A 20,792-nucleotide genomic window follows, 5' to 3' on the forward strand; every position below is an offset into this window, starting at 1 on the left:
AAAATAAAATTTCTGGTCCCGCGAATGTAGACACTTACCTAATTCTAAGTAGCTACGAATACAAATAATGTGTATTTTAATGTTTGAATTATTGCCATTTCAAGACAATAATACATAAAAGATGTAGTCTTGAGTTTGTTTGAGATTATGATTGCTTATCTACAATCATAGATTTTTAGCAAATATTTTGAGACTATAAATATGATTTTGTAAATGTACTTAAATTTTGAAGATGTCAAATATATATAATGTATTAAAATTAAAAAATATTTTTATTTATACTTATATTAGAAAAAATAAAATAAGAATGAAATAATGGTAGTTAGAGATAATAGAAACTCTTGTTTCTCTTTATACCTTTAATTAATTTCTTTAACTATGTTAGATAAATAATGTGTGAATAAATATTTAAAAGAGTTTTATAAAAAGTGATAGTTTTTAAAGCTACCTTTTTATCGCGCACTTGAAGAATGTCATAAGATAATTATAGATTGAAACATTATAGAGTTAGATTCTGATATTAATATTTATAATATCAGTGTCAAGAAGACTAATGCACAATAATAGTGGACCCCAAAAATTGCGTCTTTCCTTATAAGAGCGTCTCACGCAAAGATACCCAGAAAAATAATTGGAGTCATATTCAACAAATAAACCAAATTGACCTTAAATCTTCCATTTCTGTATTCTCAATAAATATTTATTATTATTTTTCTGTATTCTCACTAATTTCACATAATCTAAAAATAGTTTAAATATTTTTCTTTTACTCTTGGAAACATTTTTAAAAATAAAAGCATAACAAAAAAATTCGAAACTCCAAATAACACCTTACTGATTTAATTTCTCCAACAAACAAATACCCCCAATAATGAAGCCATAACTATAGTGAGAAATTGGCAAATCATGAACAGCCAACACACAGCATTGTAAAGTACATTTTTCTTTTTGAGTTCTTTCCTTTTCGCCCACAACAAAAATGCCAATAATTAATGGCATTCACTCATGAAAAGGCTTTTCCATCATACCAAAAGAGGAGATTTTTGCACCCATTGAGTTGCAAACGGAGATAGGCTTCTACAGATTTGGCTTTGTTCCATTATTACACCCATTTTATCCATTATTATTTTTTCACACAGTGGGATCAAATTATATTGCACTCTTCAAACAAATTCATCACACCCTACCTTTTATAAAGCCATACTTGCCGTACTAAAATCCAAAATTTCCTCCGTGTGAAACTAGATTTAAGATCTCATCACAATACCAAAAGGAAAGAAGAGAGAGAGAAAAAAAAACTTCAACCATGCGCACACCATACAATTAGATAAGAACAAAATTCATCAAGTTACGTTCTATAGTTCTAAACTTCTAATCAACATTCATAAACACTCTTGATTAGCATGAATTAACTAAAATTTAACTCATGATGACTTTTCTTACAAGGTGATCTCAAAAAATCATTGCAACACATAAAATGATATATCTTTCAAAAGAAATTCTTCAAAAATTAAGTTTTGAAATTTTCATAAATTTTGAGAATGAGACGCTTGGAAAAGAAATTTGGTGGAGCTAAACATAAGAAATTTGCGTGCAGCCAAGTGTGAAAAATTGGTATTGTAAGTCCAATATCAAGCGTAGCCGGCGGAAAATAGTGTTATAAAAAGCATTATTTTTTGATGAAGGTTGCGTTGACATGCAATAGCGTGTAGCTCACTTCTCCTGTTAAAAAATTCCACTCTTCACCGTTCCATTTGCCTAACTATTTCCATGTTCCCCATGCAACCACAAACAGATATAAAAACCCTTCTTCCTACCAACTTCAAAATTCAACTTCTCTCAAAACTCTCCTTCTCCTCGATCAAACACCTCCAACCAACCAAACATGGCCTTGCATCTTCCATGCAAAACCCTATCTCTTCTTCTTCTTCTCTTTCTCTACTTGCTACTTCTTGGTTCTTCCGATGCAGTAAGAGCAGGCCAAACCATGAAGCTTAATCAAAGAGACCATACAAATCAACAAGGTCATCTTCCATACCACACCATGGTTTTCAACTTCTTCCCCAAAGGACCAGTACCTCCTTCAGCTCCTTCAAAGAGGCACAACTCAGTGCTGGATTCAACACCTAATACTTAACTACATACATATATATATATATACATAGGACTTCCTTCATTTTCTTCAATTTTTCCACTTTTTCTTCTATGATCCTTTTCTTCTGGACTTTTTGGTTTCAAGCCCCCCAGAAACCAGATCCTTAAAGGCTCTCAAATATTTTTGCTCTTAGTTACTCTCAATTACACACTGTACATAGAAAAGATTGTTGTCACATGTATAGGAATGTGCAGATTTTTTTTTTCAGCAGTACCAGATATTTACTACCATACCACACTTTTACTGTAGCTCGATTTATTAATTAGTTTTTTCATTTATTTTATAAAAAAAAGGAAAAGACTAAAAAGAGAAATTATATATAAAACTATAATATTTAGTTAAGATTTCTGTATTATTAAATTATAAATTTAAAAAGATTTAAGTGTTTATTAAATTAATTATATATAATATAGTTTTTAGAATGTATAATTAATTATTTTTAAATATTAAACAAAATGAGATGAAAAATAAATTAATTAAGAAATACAAAACATTTAAGTGTAGTTTAATGTATTGATTTCTAGTTTTATTTAAAACTAGCGAAACTAATTTTAATGTATAGGTTATTAAAAATTATAAATTAAAAATGAAGGTACAATTGATTTAGTTAGAATTTATTATAAAAGAAAAAAATTATTCAATTATAATTATTTTTTAAATAAACATTGTTTTCCTTTTTTTTTCTTTTATAATTGGTTTGTAATTATACCTAAATGTATTTTTTTCTGTTATAATTACACCTAAATGTGTTTTTTTTTTGTTTCTAAATTATTAAACAATAAAATATGGATAAAACATTATACTCACACTTTTTAAATTTTGTAATTTGTTTAGATAATAAAAGTAGAAACTGTAAAACCATATGATTTAATAATTTAATTGATTTATTTTTTATGGATTGTATGAGACATTGTTTTGTACATAAAGATGAATTATTTAGTTAAAGTGAACTAAACATTTGAATATTAAAATATTTTTATGAAATTTTGTTATCAAGTTATTTAGAGAAACTTAATTAAATTGAAAAGGTATAAGCGAATAGAAGTTTTATTGAGTAAATGAAAGATAAAATAAAGGTTGAATAATTAAAGTTAATGGTGGAATGTGTGGATCGTCTAATGTCAGGATTATGAGGACAATGATTTCTTGTGTGGTATGAGATTTGACAATATTAACATTTTCGTAGGTGTCCTCTTTTTCTTATGTCCATCTCAATCCTGATTGTAGATGATTTTGGTCGACCCTTTTCGTTCCTTCTTATGGCTGGATGAGGCCAAATTTGGCTTTGGTATGGTGGCCAATATTTTTTATGTCTTAGCTTGCCAAACATATGATCATACATACACTTTGATGACGACATCCAACCTATAGTGGGAACTAATGTACATGTCGAAGTCGTGATGAGCATCTTTGCAAGTTACTAAGACATTTGAACATGATAGATGAAATTTTTTAAACATGCCACATTCACACCACCGTTCATCCAACTTGACAACAAATTTTCCCGCATAACCTATTTATCTTGGGTTTAACATCTCCTCCATTCTGAATCTTGTTGTATTTCTATCAAATTCAAGCACCCTGTGGGTGTTTGATTTTGAATCAGCATCCTATAGGACCTTGGTGGAATTTTTATAATACACATGACCAACACTTATCATTGCACTTATTTGCTTCCCTCTTTCTGTGAAAAACGTGTTGCATATGATGTATATGGCTAATACTGTGGAAAAGATTGTTAAATTTCTTGTCTTCTTTAAGATTGGATTGATTGCTTCAGCTAGATTTGTTATTAGGTGACCCCGTCTTTTGCCTTCATCATACGCAAGTGTGAACTATTGTATTGGAATTTGGTTAATCCAAGTTGTTGCTTCTGGATTAGCTTCCTTAATGATATTGTAATAATAGTTACATCGTGGCTTAGTCATTGTGTATCCTACAAATATAATTAACAAAATATTAATGATTAAGTTTGACAAAGAATAATGAACACGACAAATAATTGATTAAAAATTTATAAATTTAAGTAGTTACCCAAGTTCAAAAGGTCCCTTTTCAAAGTTGTATTCTTAAATCTTCAAGTGAAATTTTGTGCATTGTGTCGAATATAATACACATGCACACAAGTCTCCTTCATGAAGTTGCGGGAAAACACTAGAAGGGGAGGAGGGTGGGGGCGTTGAATAGTATTTTTTAACTCCTTTTACGACTATAAATCTGATCGTGCTATTAACTATACTTGTGGGTTGGTAATGTTGTTCTGTTAAGTTCGTTTATAACACCAACCTAAACTCATTCTTAAGGAGTTTAGTAAGAAGTAACTCTCTAGGGATGGTGACACTTGTTGAAGACATGTGAGTCAGGAAATTGTTTTCTTTAAGAACTAATCATTTATGAGATAAGCTAGACAAACAATTTTTATACTGGTTCACTCGTTAGAGCTATGTCCATTTCTCCTCTAAGTTAACTTAGACGGTTTCATTAAATATTCAATTAAGTATATTTAAGTATTCTAACCACTTTTGGTATCCCTAGTCACACTAAGTAATCATTGTTACTCTGACTAGTTGAATTTCACCCACTCTTGGTTGTGCAGTATTTTTCACCACTCATGGTATCCCTAGACGCTCCTGGTGTCTGCCTGACACACCATCTAGTTTAGTTTAACCCACTCCTTGTTGGCGTTGTCCAATAGTAATCACTCGTTACTGTGACCTTGATTGAGTTTAACTCACTCCTGATTGTGTAGTATTATTCACCACTTCTAGTATCCTTAGACGATCTTGGTATCCACTGATACGCTGCATAGTTGAGTTTAACCCACTCCTAGTTATCCCTTTCTATCCAGTAACCACCTGTTATTGTGACCTCGACTGAGTTTCACCCACTCCTGGTTGTATAGTATTATTCACCACTCTTGGTATCCTTAGACAATCCTAGTATCCACTAGTACACTGCCTAGCTGAGTTTAACCCACTCCTGATTGTCCTTGTCCACCCAATAACCACCTGTTATTGTAATCTCGACTGAGTTTCACTCACTCTTTGTTGTGTAGTATTATTCACATGGCTATCTTTGGTGAATAGGTCGAGTACATGTTTGTTGGGTGTCTATTCCTAATATTTTTAAGAGGTTCAATAATAGGTTCTTTAGGGTAGTAGTGAACTTGGCTCGTCGATTGCATTTTTATGATGAAAATGATAATACAAAATTTCTCTTCCATTGGACGAATAGCCCTCTTAGATATAAGGAATTGTCGAATGACATAATTTTTTAGAAAGATCAGAGGATTATTAGGATCTTTAAACAACTCCTTTATAAGCTACCTGTCAAAAACATCGTTAAAGTTTACTTGTCTCCTAAGTCAGTTACTAACATGTGTGGTACATATAAAACAATTGGTAACTTGAACATTTTTTAGCTAATATGAAAATTTTGTAGTGCTTGCAAGCTACATGGCCCAACATGCTACCAAGATGGAGATTGATGAGGACATGTTCCACAGACTGAGGAACAAATTGGCCGGGAAGGAAAAAGATTATTAAAGAGATTCTAATTCCTAACTTAAAAAGTCTCGTAGCATACATTCATCGGTTCATGAATGATACTAAGATTGGTTCATGAATGACACTAAGAGGCTAATTCCTCCGAACAATAAGGTGTAAGTAAGGATAAAAAAAACTGAGAATTGAGTTGCTCAGCCAAACTGGTAAAAGTTAATTTTTTACACAAGTTTTCATATTTCTTCCTCAATATTTTCTTCTCTTATCCATAATATATATATATATATATATATATATATATATATATATATATATATATAAAATCCAAAGTCTTTATCATTATATATCTAAAATATATTTTGAATATATAACTCAAAATGTTTACATAATTCGCAATATAATTCTAAATTTTATAATCTACAATAAAATTACGAAATCCAAAATGTGATTGTTAATTACATGATCTGAAATAATATTATGAATTTGATAATTTAAAATAAAATATATAATTTTAAATTATATACTTTGAAATACTATTTCATATTATTTAATTTAAAATATAATTATTTTAAATTATGTAATTCAAAATATATTTGAATGATAGTAATTTGAAAATCTTATGCCAAATATATAGTTTTTTTTTTATATTGCAAAGGTAGGAGAAGAAATTAAGGTAGTACATGAAGAGAAACTCTAGGATTTCAGTATGCAAAAGAAAAAGGAAAGCTCTTTTAACAACATGGGCTCCTATCATGCATAAATCCGAGGCTTCATTTCTAATCTAACCTTCAGTTTTCCTTCCCTCAATGTATGTGTGTTATGAAATTCCAGTAACTATTACTTTATGCACGACACAGTTACTAACTGCACCCGCATATTAATAGAAAAAGACTTAAATACCATCCATCATTGAGTAAGCATGTTTTCTTGGATAAAAACAGATTTTTTTGCATCAGAATTACCAATCTCATATTTTTAAACAAACTTACCTAAACAAAAAGCTAATTTTATTATAAACATTTATAACAAACACTAATTTATCAAAATAATTATTTTTCATATCTTTCCAAAATACACACTTATTTTTAAATTCATTTTATCTAAAGAGGTACAATGATGTAGACACAAGCTCTGTTAGTACACAACCTGGATAAGGTTCACTACATGCACTCAACGAGTAACCAAAACTATGCATTTATAACGAACGTACATACAACAAAATTGCAACAAACAAATCCGAAGATTTAATGGCCCCTACCATAATTTTCAAATGAGCTTCTTATAAAAAGAAATTAAACACAGTCTAAGTGTGTTTATTAAAAAAATTAATATCGATATGTAATTAAAATTAAAAATATATTTATGAAAAATATCAAAATTAATATATAATTAACATTGAATTAATATCGAAGGTAGTGAAAATTTTAAATTTAAGAAAAACAAAAAAGAGAGTAAAAGATTACCTTCAAAATTATATAACACTAGATAATATTGTCCATAAAAAACAACATTGTAAAATCAACCTACTAAAACAAGATAAGAATTGATTAACCAAGAGTTAAAGCTAAGAGAAAGATTAAGAGACCTCAATTCCATCTATAAGAATCCATTAAACTACTATAAATAGAATACATTTCATGATTAAGCAAAGTTTATACTTATCAAGAACTTGATACAGAACAAAGCCAAAGACAGTCATGTTCATCGTAATCATGGTGATGATAAAAAACAACATAAACAATTTGTATGAATATGAAGTTTAGTGTTAAACTCTGATAAAGTAAATGCTGAGTTCAGGACCGCCAACACCATCAGGGTTCATCATGTAGAAAGCCTCAGAATCTCTTGAACCGACCACCCTCTCATAGCTTGCTCTCATGTACATAACCTCACCTTCTTCACAACCCTCCAACGGCAAAACCCCTGCTCCCATCGATATGGGCTCCACCGCCTTCAGTATCTTCCACTCCTCAGGCCCACACTCGCGTCTGCTCGCGTACCCGCACTTCCTCCCGTTGCAGTACGTCCTCCACACACCTTCCTCCAGCAACCTGTTACTCTTTTCGCTCTTCTTTTTCTCGCACTCCAACGCGATTCTCACCAGCCCCGACGCCATTTCACGGACCAACACACTTGTCGGTGTCGCCAGTTGGATCAGGAACGCGGGTCCCGCCTTCGGGTCTTCTTGGATGGCGAAGTGCACGTGGCCGCGCCGGTGCCCAAAGAGCGTTCCCACCACGCGCGTACCCTGCTGGGTACGCTTGGTGAAGACTGTGAGGGCTGACTTCAACTTGGAAAGGTTGGGTTTTTTCTTGTGTTCGGTGGTCACTGTAGCATGTTGTGATGACATTTGAAGTGGGTGGTTGTAATCTTGTTGTTTCTCGTCTAGGAAGTGTGAGGATGAAGTTGAGAAGTTGAGTATTTCTTCCTCGTTATCATCATCTTCTTCGTCCAATGCTTTCTTCTTCCAATGGAAATATCTCCTTGAGAAGGAGAAGGAAGAGTCATGAGGAAATTTGGCTGCCATAATGGTTTTCATTTGAGCAGAGAGAGAGAGAGAGAGATTTGGGTTGAAGAACGGGAGCAATGTTGTCGAAGGTTGTGTGTGCGATTTATCGTTTGAATGTGTGGCTTTTTGTCAGGGTTTGGTGATACAAAGGACAGGCAAAGGATTCTGACAAAAGGAAGGTAAGCAGCCTCAACCTACCTGTCCTTGCTGTTGGGAACAAGGAAGTGGAGATTTTGAGAGAGACAGAAGAGTGTCAAACGACAGTAAAAATATGATTTAGTTAAATTAGACAAATATGTGTAGAGGAAGATATTTGTAGTGAAAGTTGAAGAAAATTCTTATAATCTAGAATATGAAAAAAGATGGAAACTCGCAAATATAAGAAATTTTTCCTAGTCATACTCGAGATGAATTTTGGGTTTTGGTATATAAATCTATAGATATAACTTTTGAGAGACAAGAGTAAGTTATCGAATCTTTGAAAGTATAATCAACTATTTATGTTATAATTGAACGAAAACAATTATATTGTGTGATAAATATTTAATTCTTGATGTTATGATCGAACGAAGACAATTGTGTTATGTAATAGACATTTAATTCTAAATGTGAATTATTAATGTTGAGTTGATGATTATAATTTTTTGTATAATATTCTTTTAACTTGTACTAACTTACCTATGTTTATGTCTTTATTTGTTGTATTGTAGTATCACATGTACTGATATATACAATACTGATATATACAATATGTAAATAAAAAATCATATAAATAATGAAAGGGAATAGTAGTAAGATTACAAAGTTTAGGAATAATAGGTAAAGTTATGCATAAATAAATAAATAAACAAATATATATATATATATATATATATATATATATATATATATATATTTTAAATCTTGAAAATATTATTGGAGATCGTACATGTGTGTATATCCACACTCCTTATTGTCTATTATTAATTATTAATCATGTCATAATAAAATTAATGATATAGTATTTGTTAATTACTATCGTTACATTATGGACGTAGTATAATAAAGATTCGTCTATTTGATTTTAATATTACCTGTATAATAAAATACTCTAAATACAACCAAAGCAAGAAAGAGAAATTTCAGACAATTCAGATTAAGAAGAAAAAAAACTTATTCTAATAAAATTTTAGTCGATTTTCTTTTCCACTCATTATCTAATACATAAAAATGACGAGAATCAACTTGGAAAAACGAGAGAAAATTTTGGAGAAAAAAACTTGAAAAAATGACAAGATTTTAAAATATTAACTAATTAAAATTCTAATGTATATACTCAACATAAAATATAATTTAACTTTTATCAGTTTTTAGAAAAAAAAATCTCTAGTAAACTAAAATGGTACCTTAGGAACAAATGATTAGAATAATTTCCTAATTTATCTTGATAAATTATATAATCATTAATAAAATATATTTTAGAAGTTTGAAACTGATAATTTATTTATATAAATTAAATAAGTCTTGTATAAAAGGTTATTTATTTTTTATTCGAAAGCAATATATAAAAGGATAATAATACTTTGACAACATTTTTTTGACAATATTTTAACATCATCTACGTGTTATTCTATGATTGGTCCATGTTGGTGTTTATGATTATTATTATTGATTGTAGAGTAATTTTGGACCAATCATAGAATGACATGTAGATAATATTAAAATGTTGTAAAAAAAAATATTGTTAAAGTATCGTTATACTGTATAAAAATAGATGGTTGATTGTTGTTTATAGTATTATGCATAAAAGAGAAAGGTTTTTTATTGTGATTTGTTTTATGAATGGAGGTGATAGTCTGAGTGGCATTGGAAAGTGTTGAGAGCAGGTGAGGGCACACCTACCATACCCACCGTGGACCACCACCACACAACATTCATTTCAACACTCTCTCTCTCTCTGCAACATGCATGCCTTCAGCCACCATTGTGTTCTGTGTACTGTGCATCCCTTTCACACTCAAAACTGGCTAAATTTTAGGATCATCAAAACTATTCCTTCTTTCTATGCCCTTTATAATTTCTCTTCAGTTTGAGTTTCTAAAGATCATATATTAAAAGAAATTAACATTTTTCTTTACATGAAATAAAAAAAACTAATATTATATATTTTCTTCCTTTTTTCTTTAATTAAGCATTACCTATACCATATTTATCATTTATTTCATTTTTCTAATTTTTTTTTCTATTAAACCTATCATAAATTGAAATTGCTTTTTACTCTTTATTAAACCTAAAGTCCATTGAAAAAACATTATTGAAATTAATTATCACATTTGAAACAGTCTGATTTGAGACTTGGAATTTTAAATCTTTAATATATATATATATATATATATATATATATATATATATATATATTTAAATTATTCTTAAACAATGTAAAATTATTAAATATATTGGAACAAATTTCTTAGTTGAAGTCTAATTTTTTTTAAAAAGCTAATAAATGCATAATGATCTATGGAAAATACGATTCATTTTATAATTTCTTTAAGTGTTCTTAACTTGAGTATAGAAAAATCTAGATAAATCTTCTTTGGTGTTCATCAATATTTTGATACACAATCCTCGAATGTAAAAATTTGACTCCCACAAATAGCACATTTTCCACCTCAAGATAATTTGGTACACAACCCCATATAATAATTTCTAATTTACTTAGTAAAGTTTATTTATGTTATCGGTGAATTATTACTAATATATTAATTCTTTAATATCCTAACTCAAATAAAAATACAAAATACTCTTCATCCTAATATTCCCTTTAGCATATATTAGTAATACAAGTAAAGTATACTAAAGTAATAATAAACTTTTGGGAGAAGTTCAATTTCCAACTCATCGATCCAAAAGCAACGATGTGATCGGAAAGTTTATAACCTCATTTCATCATATCTAAAGAAGCATTTGAAGAGATGAATGTGAATAGGGTTTTGGTTATATTGGGCGATTATTATCTTACTAGTGCGAATCATTTGATAGTTCATCGGATCCCATGACACTTGAGTATAAAAAATTCAACATTGTCCAAAAGAAACATCAAGTTATTATTATTATTATTCGTGGTTCTTGCTAAGAAATTTTGATGATGAAAGAGTGAGGTGCAAAGTCAAAAGACATTTGAAAGTGGCAACATAAGACTAGGGATTATGTGTGGTCGTTTTATTTGGTGTGAGGGACCGACCATTCTCACGGATCACCAAACCTTGACTCAAAAACCAACTCCTATGACTATGCATTATGCTCTATGTAAGCTACATCATTTAGTATTGACTACAAATAGTGTTTCATATATTGCTTAGTGCAAACCGTTTACCTGTCTCTACTTTACTTCCAAAATTATTCTAAGTTAACGGAAACCTACTTCCTCTTGAGTAACAAATGAAGTGAATCTGACATGAGAAAGGAAGATGATGCTTTATTCCATCAAAGAATAATGTTTTCCACCTTAGTTTATTATTACCCTATTTCTATAATCTATTTTTACGATAAAAAATCTTTTATTTGAACTTGTGTTTTTGGTGCATTGAAATGAGTGAGAGGAATAATTTATAAGTGATTATTAAGTCTCACCTCCCATGCTAGTATTACACCTGTTATCCCTACCTTTCTCCTTCACTTTTCTTACTTCCACACCTCTAACTTTTTTGGGCTTGATATGTTCAATACAAAATTAATATTTGCACTCATTTAACAAATGAAAGAACATGAAAGTAAATTTCTGATTTCTAACATTTACATTCAAAGTAAATTATATTTTACAAGAATGTTATTTGTTTAAGATTAATTAAGGTCGTCCCTACACACGCACTCATCAATTTGTGTGAGAAGTAGTTACCTATGTTGTAATCTAACTTAGCATGAGTATAGTGAATATTAATGGCAAATTTGACCATGAAATCATCTATTTAAGCTTATTGATGGTCTTGATAATGTACATGAAGGTATAAGGTGCTAAAAGGTCTATGGATATTTCTGCATGTTATTTTGTGGAATGAGTGTGCAAAGAATTACCCTATTATACGTGTATTATTAATCAGGACAAAAGTTGCTCATGTATTTTAATCATAACCTTGGATAGAATCTTTTAGAAGTTCAGTTATGAAATCTGAGGTGGTTTGATTTTATTTTATTTTTTGTTTTTTTATAAGAAAATAAAATGATATGTGACCTTTCACTACTATAAAAAAACATTTGATTTAAACTCTCTCGGATGATTATTATATTTGTTTATTGAAAAGAGTCTCAGTTGGATCTTAAATTTTGAAAATTCGTAACAATGAAGTCTTTTTCGTTACAATCTTTTAAAATTTAGAATAAAATTGAGACCGTTTTTAATAAGATAACTCACTTGAGATTGTTCTACAAACACGAGGACCATTCGAAAATTTAAATCAAAATATTTTTATAGTAACTTTGTATATAAATTATAATCCACTTAATATAAAAGGTATAGCATGGTAACATAACAGTAAATATCGTAAAAATGTTTTTATTGTAACTTTGTAACCATCCCACATGCCTAACGATCTTCCATGTCGTAGGTCTATGGACAAGAAGCCCTTTAATCGGTGCAATGCAACATAGAAACAAACGAGTGTAGGGGTCTCTACGCCAAGCCTTGTTTGCTGGAGCAAGAAGCCTCCAAGAGGAGTGCCGGTGTAGTAGGCAAAATTTTACCTCTAAATTTTTTTATATCTGTAGATACATCTAGATACTGACAAATATTTATAGATATATACTTTTTAGTTTTAAATAAAATTATTCAAAAATAATTTTTTAAAATATGAATTTAGATAACAAAATTAATTTTAAAGTAAAATTTAAATAAATTTGCATACTGAAATATTAATGTAAATAAATTTTATTTTTTAAAAAGTAAATATAAATAAATTACACTAAAATATAAATTAAAAAAATTAAAAATTCTTTTAATTTCATTGGTCTAAATAAAAAAATAAAAATATATGAAGTTAAATTCTAAATGATTTTTCAATTATTAATATTTTTTCACTAATAACTTTATTTTTGATTTCTTGACATTTTTCAAAAAATATTCAAATAAAATTTTGCAAGTAATTATTAATGGATAGCATATTACCTATACTGATACCATCTCCTTGACAAGTGAATAATTAAATATTTATCCAATATCTACAAAAATTTATTAAGGATAACGATACCGTTTGACCGTCTGATTACTCATAAACCATACGGTCAGCCATATCTCGGATTATTTAGCGAGTCATCAATGGACCTGACCGGTCACCAAACAAACTAGTCGGTCATTAGACAAACCACATTAACCTTAATGTTGATCAACTTAAAGATAAAGTATGATTATCCATAATTGGACCATCATTAAACCAATATTAAAACTTATAAATAAGGGTTTGAGGTAAAAGGTAGGTGATTTGCATTTACTGTGCCATTAATTCTTAACTGTCAACATTGAATTGACTTTGGCATCATAGTGTCTTTTGTAGATATCCTCCGAGTGGTTTGGATGATCGATTTGACCCAACACTTACACTTCCGGACAACATTCAAACCTTATACAACTCACCACAACTTAGACTGTTGACCTCGATCATGTACCCGACCGAAACAATAAGTTTTCATTTTTTGTCATTCCTAAGTGTGTTAATAAGAACCTAATAAAATCTGACAAAATATTGCCATAAACAATTCAAAATAAGGTACAAATACAAATAATCTTGTTTTTGAGACTGTAGTCAAGAATATAAACACTAAGAAAAATCAAACATACATATTTGTAAAGTCAACTCATATGAGTATATAAGTTCATGCATTTTTTAATTTATTGAATGTTATTTATTATTTTAAAAAAATTATAGTAAAAAGTGAAGTTTTATAGATCTTGTTGTGATGAACTCTTACTAGAATATATTATCTTATGGTTGTATATGTCGTCTAAGATCATATGATATATGCCATCTATTAATAGAATTTGTAATAATTCAATTATATTGTGAGGTAAATAAATCATCTTATGCAATATAAGAGTTAAGTAGTTATTTTTGTTGTAATTTTAAATAACTTGTAAATATTTTGTACTCCTAAGGGAGAGTTGAGAGATGTATAATGATAGTGAATTGTAAATATATTTATAGGATCAAATCAAAGAAATACTAGATACAAGGTCAATAGGGTTGTGTATCATATATGTCTAAGGACATCTCAATCACCTAGATGTACTCAATCCTTATAGTTTGAGCATGCATTATGAATGCTTGGCCGACTACATATCGATGATGTCAACTTTTATGAAAAACGTTGACTAAATTGACTAATTAAAGTATGATTAGCAGATTGAATAACTAATGACTAATAAAGTTAATTAGTTACAAGGATCAAACCCATTTAGGCAAAAATACTATAAACATAGTATAAATAGCAGAGAACATGAGATAAATTAATTACGCTCACTTATTACAACATTTATTATGATATGATGCATTTGGTTGACTTTAAATATTAGAGTGTAGAATGCCAAACCTCGAAGAAGATGATGATTCCGAATTAGAAGGAGGTTACCCAATGGAGATTATGAATCCATTTTAGAATAGAGGTGTGTGTATGATTAAGGGGATATGAAGATATATGTTAAGGAGATATGAAGTTGTAGGGATAATGAGTGATTTTTGGATAATTTATGGAGTTGAACGATGAAGAGATGTGTGTGAGTTGATGATGGAGAAATAAAAGGAAAAGAAAAAGAGTCGACGACCACGTGACAATGTGAAAATGGGTGAATTTCAAAAAACTTTGATATATATCAATTACACTTTGTCACATTATTACCATCTTAATGTCGTTTTTGGAAATATAACAAAAAAAAGACCGTTTTGAAGTGTTTTAACAAAATTCAAATTTCAATTAAAATAAAATCATAAGAGAGATCTATTTGAAATTTTCCTACCAAACTTAACACCAAATGAATAATTAAACATAAAATTATTTAATAATTATCTTTCTTAATACAGTACATTATTATAGCAAATAATGAAACAATTTAATGATTAATAATTAAACATAAAATTATCTTTCTTAATAAACAACACAGTGTAAACATAGAAACAATTTAATTATTATTTTTCTAAAATATAGGAGATAATTCTTTCAATTCTTGGTTATTTGTCTGAAATGAATGTAATTTGTTCAATCAATATAAATATTCTTTCATTGTTCTTGGACATAATTTCGATAATACCAAAAATAAAAATACTTCACAATTACATAACTAAAATAACAAGGTATTCAATTTCATATATTTTAAATTGCATTTTAAACTGAAAAGGTAACTTCAAAACAATACTTGTCTCGAAAATAAGGTTTAAATTAACACAAAATGACCAAAACCAAACTATTAACCATCGAGAAATTTATATATAATTGCCTTATATAGTTCATAAATTTGAAGTTTTTTTAATTTTTTTTTGTAAGCTAATAATCACTATAAAATCAACCAACAAACCTTCTAAAATTTAAAAAAGAGAGTATATAATACGAGTACAATTCAATATTAACATAACTTAACAAATTTACCAATTTCTTTCAAGACTTAACATGTAGGTATTTTTCCTTGATTCATGCTTTTCAACCGAAATCTCCAGTTTAAGATCTTTTGTTTCAAAGATAGTATTATAAGCCAATTCTAACATTACCGTATAAATTGATAAAAAAACACTTAATTATTTTTTAAAAATTAAAAATAATATTACTAATATATCGAACTTAATTTCTTTATGACTGGCTTTTAAGACAATTCCTATTATTTATTAATAAAAAATAAATATATTTATTTTTCATAAAAATTACAAAATACGCCATAAAAATATTATCAATCAATCCTAAATTATATCTTATAATTAATGGAAAGTATATTAAGAAGTAGAAGAAATTGGAAGGCTGGAAAAATTACAAGAATCCAAGCATGTCATACTGAACTAGAAAATCCAGTTGAAGCATGAAAAGAAACAGATAAAACCTAACCCAAAGACATAGTTACCTAATCAAGCTCAGAAAAAAGCATTAAGAAACTTAATTAGGAAGAAAAGGGGTTAAAACCTCCTTTGACCATTCTCTCAAGAGGCCCAAACAAAGGATGTGGCAAATGATCCCAATCATACCACTCCCAACCATCACACTTGTTTGGCTCAAGATTCTGTGGCACTTGCTCTTCCCCCACCACTGATCTCATGAAAATCGTAACATAGTGACACTTTTTTGGTTGCTCCAACATCACATTGTTTGTTACTGTTAAAAACTCACTCTTCCCTATGTCCAATCCTGTTTCCTCTTTTACTTCTCTAGCTGCACATTCTTCAAAACTCTCCCCTGCCAACTTTAACATCAATTCTCCAGAACATTCATTTTATTCAAACTTCATACAAACATTCAGACTAAATTACAATTACATTTCTTAATATTATTTTCAATGTATACTTGCACTCTACCTTTTACTATTCCAATGACATTTCTAGTGCAAGTGATTGTTCAAAACTTAAAAAGATACAGTGTAATTTTAAAAAGAATGATAATATAACATTTTAAAAAAACTTGTATAGAATTTTACAACAATCGGAGTAGCCCTAAAATTTTAAAAAATATGAAATAATAATGAAATTTATTTTCTAAACAAATATTATCCAATAGAAAAACACCATATATATGTCTGAGCAACAACATATAAGATCAACTTAAGGATAAAAAATCTAAATAATTTGACTGAAGTTTTAATTCAAACAATATTGTAAAAACACAAAACAAGCAACACTCTGAATGAAAACTATAATACACATTCTTTAACATTTTCACACACTCTAATCTCTTGAGTATAATTCATATAAACACTATTATACTATTTATATTTTGAAACAGTTAGTGGAAAAACAGAGAATAACAAAAAGAAGAGAGAAAGAGACCGACCGAATTCGAGGTGGCCGCCGGGGAGGGCGTAAGTGGCGTTGCCGACGGCAGAGCGGCGGCGGCCGAGGAGGAGCGATCTACCCTTCAAGAGAAAAATAACTACCGCCACCCGCGGCACCGGCGTGGGGTCTCCGTTGTTGTTGTTTTCCATTTTGTTTTCTTCTGATTGAAATTTCTTGTTGCAGTGTTCCTCTGTTGCTTGCTCCATTATATATGGGAAATGCTCAAGTTCTGCTGAGGTGATTCTCTCCAATAGTTAGACGACACGTGGCATATTGGTTTTCTCCGAACTTGACCTGCTTGGGCTCCAAGCATTTTATTTTAATGCAGAAATGCAAAAGGTTTCAAAGTGTTTTTTACTTTTGACTAATATATTAGATTCAGACGTACTATATTCTGATAATAATAGTTGTTTAACGACTGTTAAAAAGTTGAAAAAAAATTAACAAAAGTAGATCTCGTAAAATTTGCTAAAGAAGTTTAACAGAAGATACATATATGTGTTCTCTTTTTAGTTTCTGTGTAAGTATTTCTAGGTAACTATTTCAAAAAAACTAACCAATCTAAAAAAAATATATCCCAATCGAATTTTTTTAAGATTTTTTCGATTTATTTTGTTCTAAACCAAATAATATGCTAAATGTGATATCATATGTTTGGATTTAATTAATCACTAACAGCATGTGTAAATTTTAAAAGTTATTTTATGATTTAGTTGCGTTTTGATTATAATAAATATACAAACTGAAACATATGGTATTGTGAATTTTAATAATGAGATTATATAATTTAGGTTTAATGACTCGGTAGGTCCCTATTTTCGGCGTGAATCTCAAATAGATTCCTTTTCTTTTCGGCGTCTCAATTGTTTTTTTTTGTGTAAAATTGAAGCAATTAGGGGTCTGCCGTCAAATTGAACAAACGATCGTTTAAGTTTGCCTACGTGTTATTAAAAATGAGTTTGAATTGATTTTTGTATTAAAAAATGGATTGAGCAAACGTCAAATCAGATATCTTCAAGGGCAAAAAAGGCAAACTGGGCAAACCCCTTTTCTTCTTTTCTTCTTCGATTGGAAGCGCGGAGGGGAAACCCCTTTTCTTCTTCAGAACCCTAAAATCCTAAGGGATATGCACGAAAAGGAAACGAGAGAAACACCTCTTCCTTCAACCTCCAACGCGGTAGTCCCTACCCTCCGTCGCGCCTTCCTTTCGCCGGCCACGAGTGTCATTGACGACGCCACCCACATCGGACGAAGCAACCCAAACTTCGACCTCCTTTTCGTGCGCGAGAGAGAAATCTTGTCTCTCCCTACGACTTTGCTAAATGGATGTGCGCTTGAAAGATCTCACTTTCACCCTCAAAAAGCTGAACCATTTTGTCCCCTTTCTCCATCTCTTTCTCTTTCTCTCTATGCCAAGAAAGGTTACTACTCTTGCTCCTTAATTCTCTCTCTCTCTGTTTCTCTCTATTGGTGTGAGAGTTTGAGGAAAACTCAGTTTATGAGGCGGCTTCTGCAGACAGTGGGTAATTGGTGGGTGATCTGTCCTATGATACATGTTACAACTTCAATGGAAAAATTACCATCACAATCCAATCAAATTCCATCTTTTTCCTTCGATTCATTTTTACCCATATACAACAGATCCAGAAACTCACACCTACACACCATAAAATGGTTTTACATTGAAGTTCAAGTTTGTGGGCAAGGCAATCTAATTATGAAATGGAAGAAGCTAGAATTTTTTTTTAAAATAATATTTTTTGCAAGCATATATTTTGAGTTGAATGGAATGAACATGCAAGCGTACGAGAGACACATTGAAAGTGAAGATATGTTTTATGTAGGTGAAAAATAAGCTTGAGAGTGATGAAGAGGGTGAGTTGGTCTCTCGCTTGGTGGAAGATATGAAACCATGGAAGATTGAATTCGGGTCAGGGGACTACAATTAAACTTTTAGATTTTGCCCACTTTGCCCTTCCCTAAATCTGAATCCACATTTGTGCAATCCAAATTTTTAATACAAAATTCATTTTTAATGCCACGTCAGATTAATGAATACACTGACCATACCACGTAGGCCAAACTTAAACGGCCGTTTGTTCAATTTGACGGCAGACCCCTAATTGCTCCAATTTTACACAAAAAAGAACCCAATTGAGACGCCAAAAAGAAAAGGGACCTATTTGAGATTCACACCGAAAATAGGGACCTACTGAGACATTAAACCTATAATTTATTAGTGAACATGAGAGAAAGTTGAATTAGAAACATGATATTAATTGTTTAAGAAAATTACAACATCTATATTTATTTAACCATTTTTTATTATAAAATTTAAACACTATTTTTGATAGATGTTTACTACATTTTGACATTACCACGTTTCATCCACTTATTGGTCCAATTTTTAATTTTTTATAATAATTTTCTTATTGACATGGAAACCAAAATTTTCAGAAGTTAAGTGACATGCTGGTTTGAAAGTTTTGATATTTCATGTTTGGAAAACCTAGATCACTTGAAGCTTCTTTAGCCCCTGTTCACTTGAATGGATTTAAAGGAGAGTGATTGAATGAATTTGAGAGGATTTGAAGTTAAATCTTTTGTTGTTTATTTGAGTGGATTTTGGAAGTAAATGAGAGTGAATTTGGAAGTAAAGTTTGTAAGAATTAGTATAGAATTTGATTGATGTGACAAATTAAAAAAATTTACTTCCAAATCCACTCTCAATTACCTCAAAAATCCACTCAAATAAACAACAAAAAATTTACCTTCAAATTCTCTCAAATCCATTCAATCACTCTCCCCCAAATCCATTCAAGTGAAGAAGGGCTTAAAGAAAATCGTCTTCCACTGAAACCTAGCTTTCTTCTTGCTTCCACTAAAATTGTCTTTTTAATGAGGTGGAGCCTGCATGTAATTAACACAATAGTTGAGAGTTTGTGTTGTTCTTGTAAGTTGACGAAAGTAATGCATGAATTTTGTAATGTATAGGTTTGAAGGGATGGAATTATATAAATTTTTTGGCCTCTTTAATTGATGCACGATTGCATTACGTGCTTTGGTCAGTGAACATTTGGTTAAAGTTGTTTAGCAGAGATGGTTGCTTACTTTTGTTGGTTTTCTGAGATTTTTTATAGGAATAAGTAACTGTTTTTCCTAAAATAATCCAACCAACACGCATTATTTATATTTTATTTTGACAGAAATAATAAATTGTGTTTTGTAAAGCATTGAACCGTGAATATCTATTGCATGTACTGTCGTGGAAAAGGCTATGATTGAGTTGTCAAATTATCAAGTTGTAAGGTGATGTTATTTATAGACTGTGCATTACATCCTTATAGATTCATTTAATGTGTGTGTGTGTTTGACTGTGTGCGTGTGTGTTTGAGTGTGTGTGTTCGAGTATGTGTGTGTGTGTGGGAGGGGGGGTGGTAGTGTGTGTGTGTGGGTGTGTCTGTTCATTTAATGTGTACGAGTGTGTTCGAGTGTATTTAATGTGTGTGTGTGTGGGGGGGGGGGTATGTGGTAGTGTGTGTGGGTATGTTTGTGAGTGAGGACGTGCGTGCGTGCGTGTATATGTGTACGTGTGTGTGTGCATTTGTGTGCGTGTACTTGTGTGTCCGTGT

The 20,792-nt window shown here is 30.4% G+C and overlaps 2 protein-coding genes and 1 pseudogene across 2 annotated transcripts; 1 reads left to right on the plus strand and 2 right to left on the minus strand.

Annotated features, from left to right (window-relative positions):
* The first annotated feature begins 1,879 nt into the window (after nucleotides 1-1,879).
* IDA (Putative membrane lipoprotein) lies at nucleotides 1,880-2,137 on the plus strand. The gene has a single exon (XM_088109684.1). The coding sequence runs from the start codon at nucleotides 1,886-1,888 to the stop codon at nucleotides 2,135-2,137; it is 252 nt and encodes an 83-aa protein (XP_087965810.1). The 5' UTR covers nucleotides 1,880-1,885.
* A 5,111-nt stretch (nucleotides 2,138-7,248) lies between these two features.
* On the minus strand, nucleotides 7,249-8,408 carry LOC148202820 (protein MIZU-KUSSEI 1 pseudogene; annotated as a pseudogene).
* A 7,705-nt stretch (nucleotides 8,409-16,113) lies between these two features.
* Nucleotides 16,114-17,352, minus strand: LOC124828635 (nudix hydrolase 1). The gene is made up of 2 exons (XM_047301989.2): nucleotides 17,159-17,352; nucleotides 16,114-16,567 (listed from the first exon to the last, which is right to left on the minus strand). The coding sequence occupies exons 1-2, from the start codon at nucleotides 17,307-17,309 to the stop codon at nucleotides 16,275-16,277; spliced, it is 444 nt and encodes a 147-aa protein (XP_047157945.2). The 5' UTR covers nucleotides 17,310-17,352; the 3' UTR covers nucleotides 16,114-16,274.
* Between the last annotated feature and the right edge of the window lie 3,440 nt (nucleotides 17,353-20,792).

This window comes from Vigna umbellata, chromosome 3 (genome assembly GCF_029865625.1).
Source record: "Vigna umbellata cultivar VRB3 chromosome 3, Vumbellata_1.0, whole genome shotgun sequence".
NCBI classification, from domain to species: Eukaryota; Viridiplantae; Streptophyta; class Magnoliopsida; order Fabales; family Fabaceae; genus Vigna; species Vigna umbellata.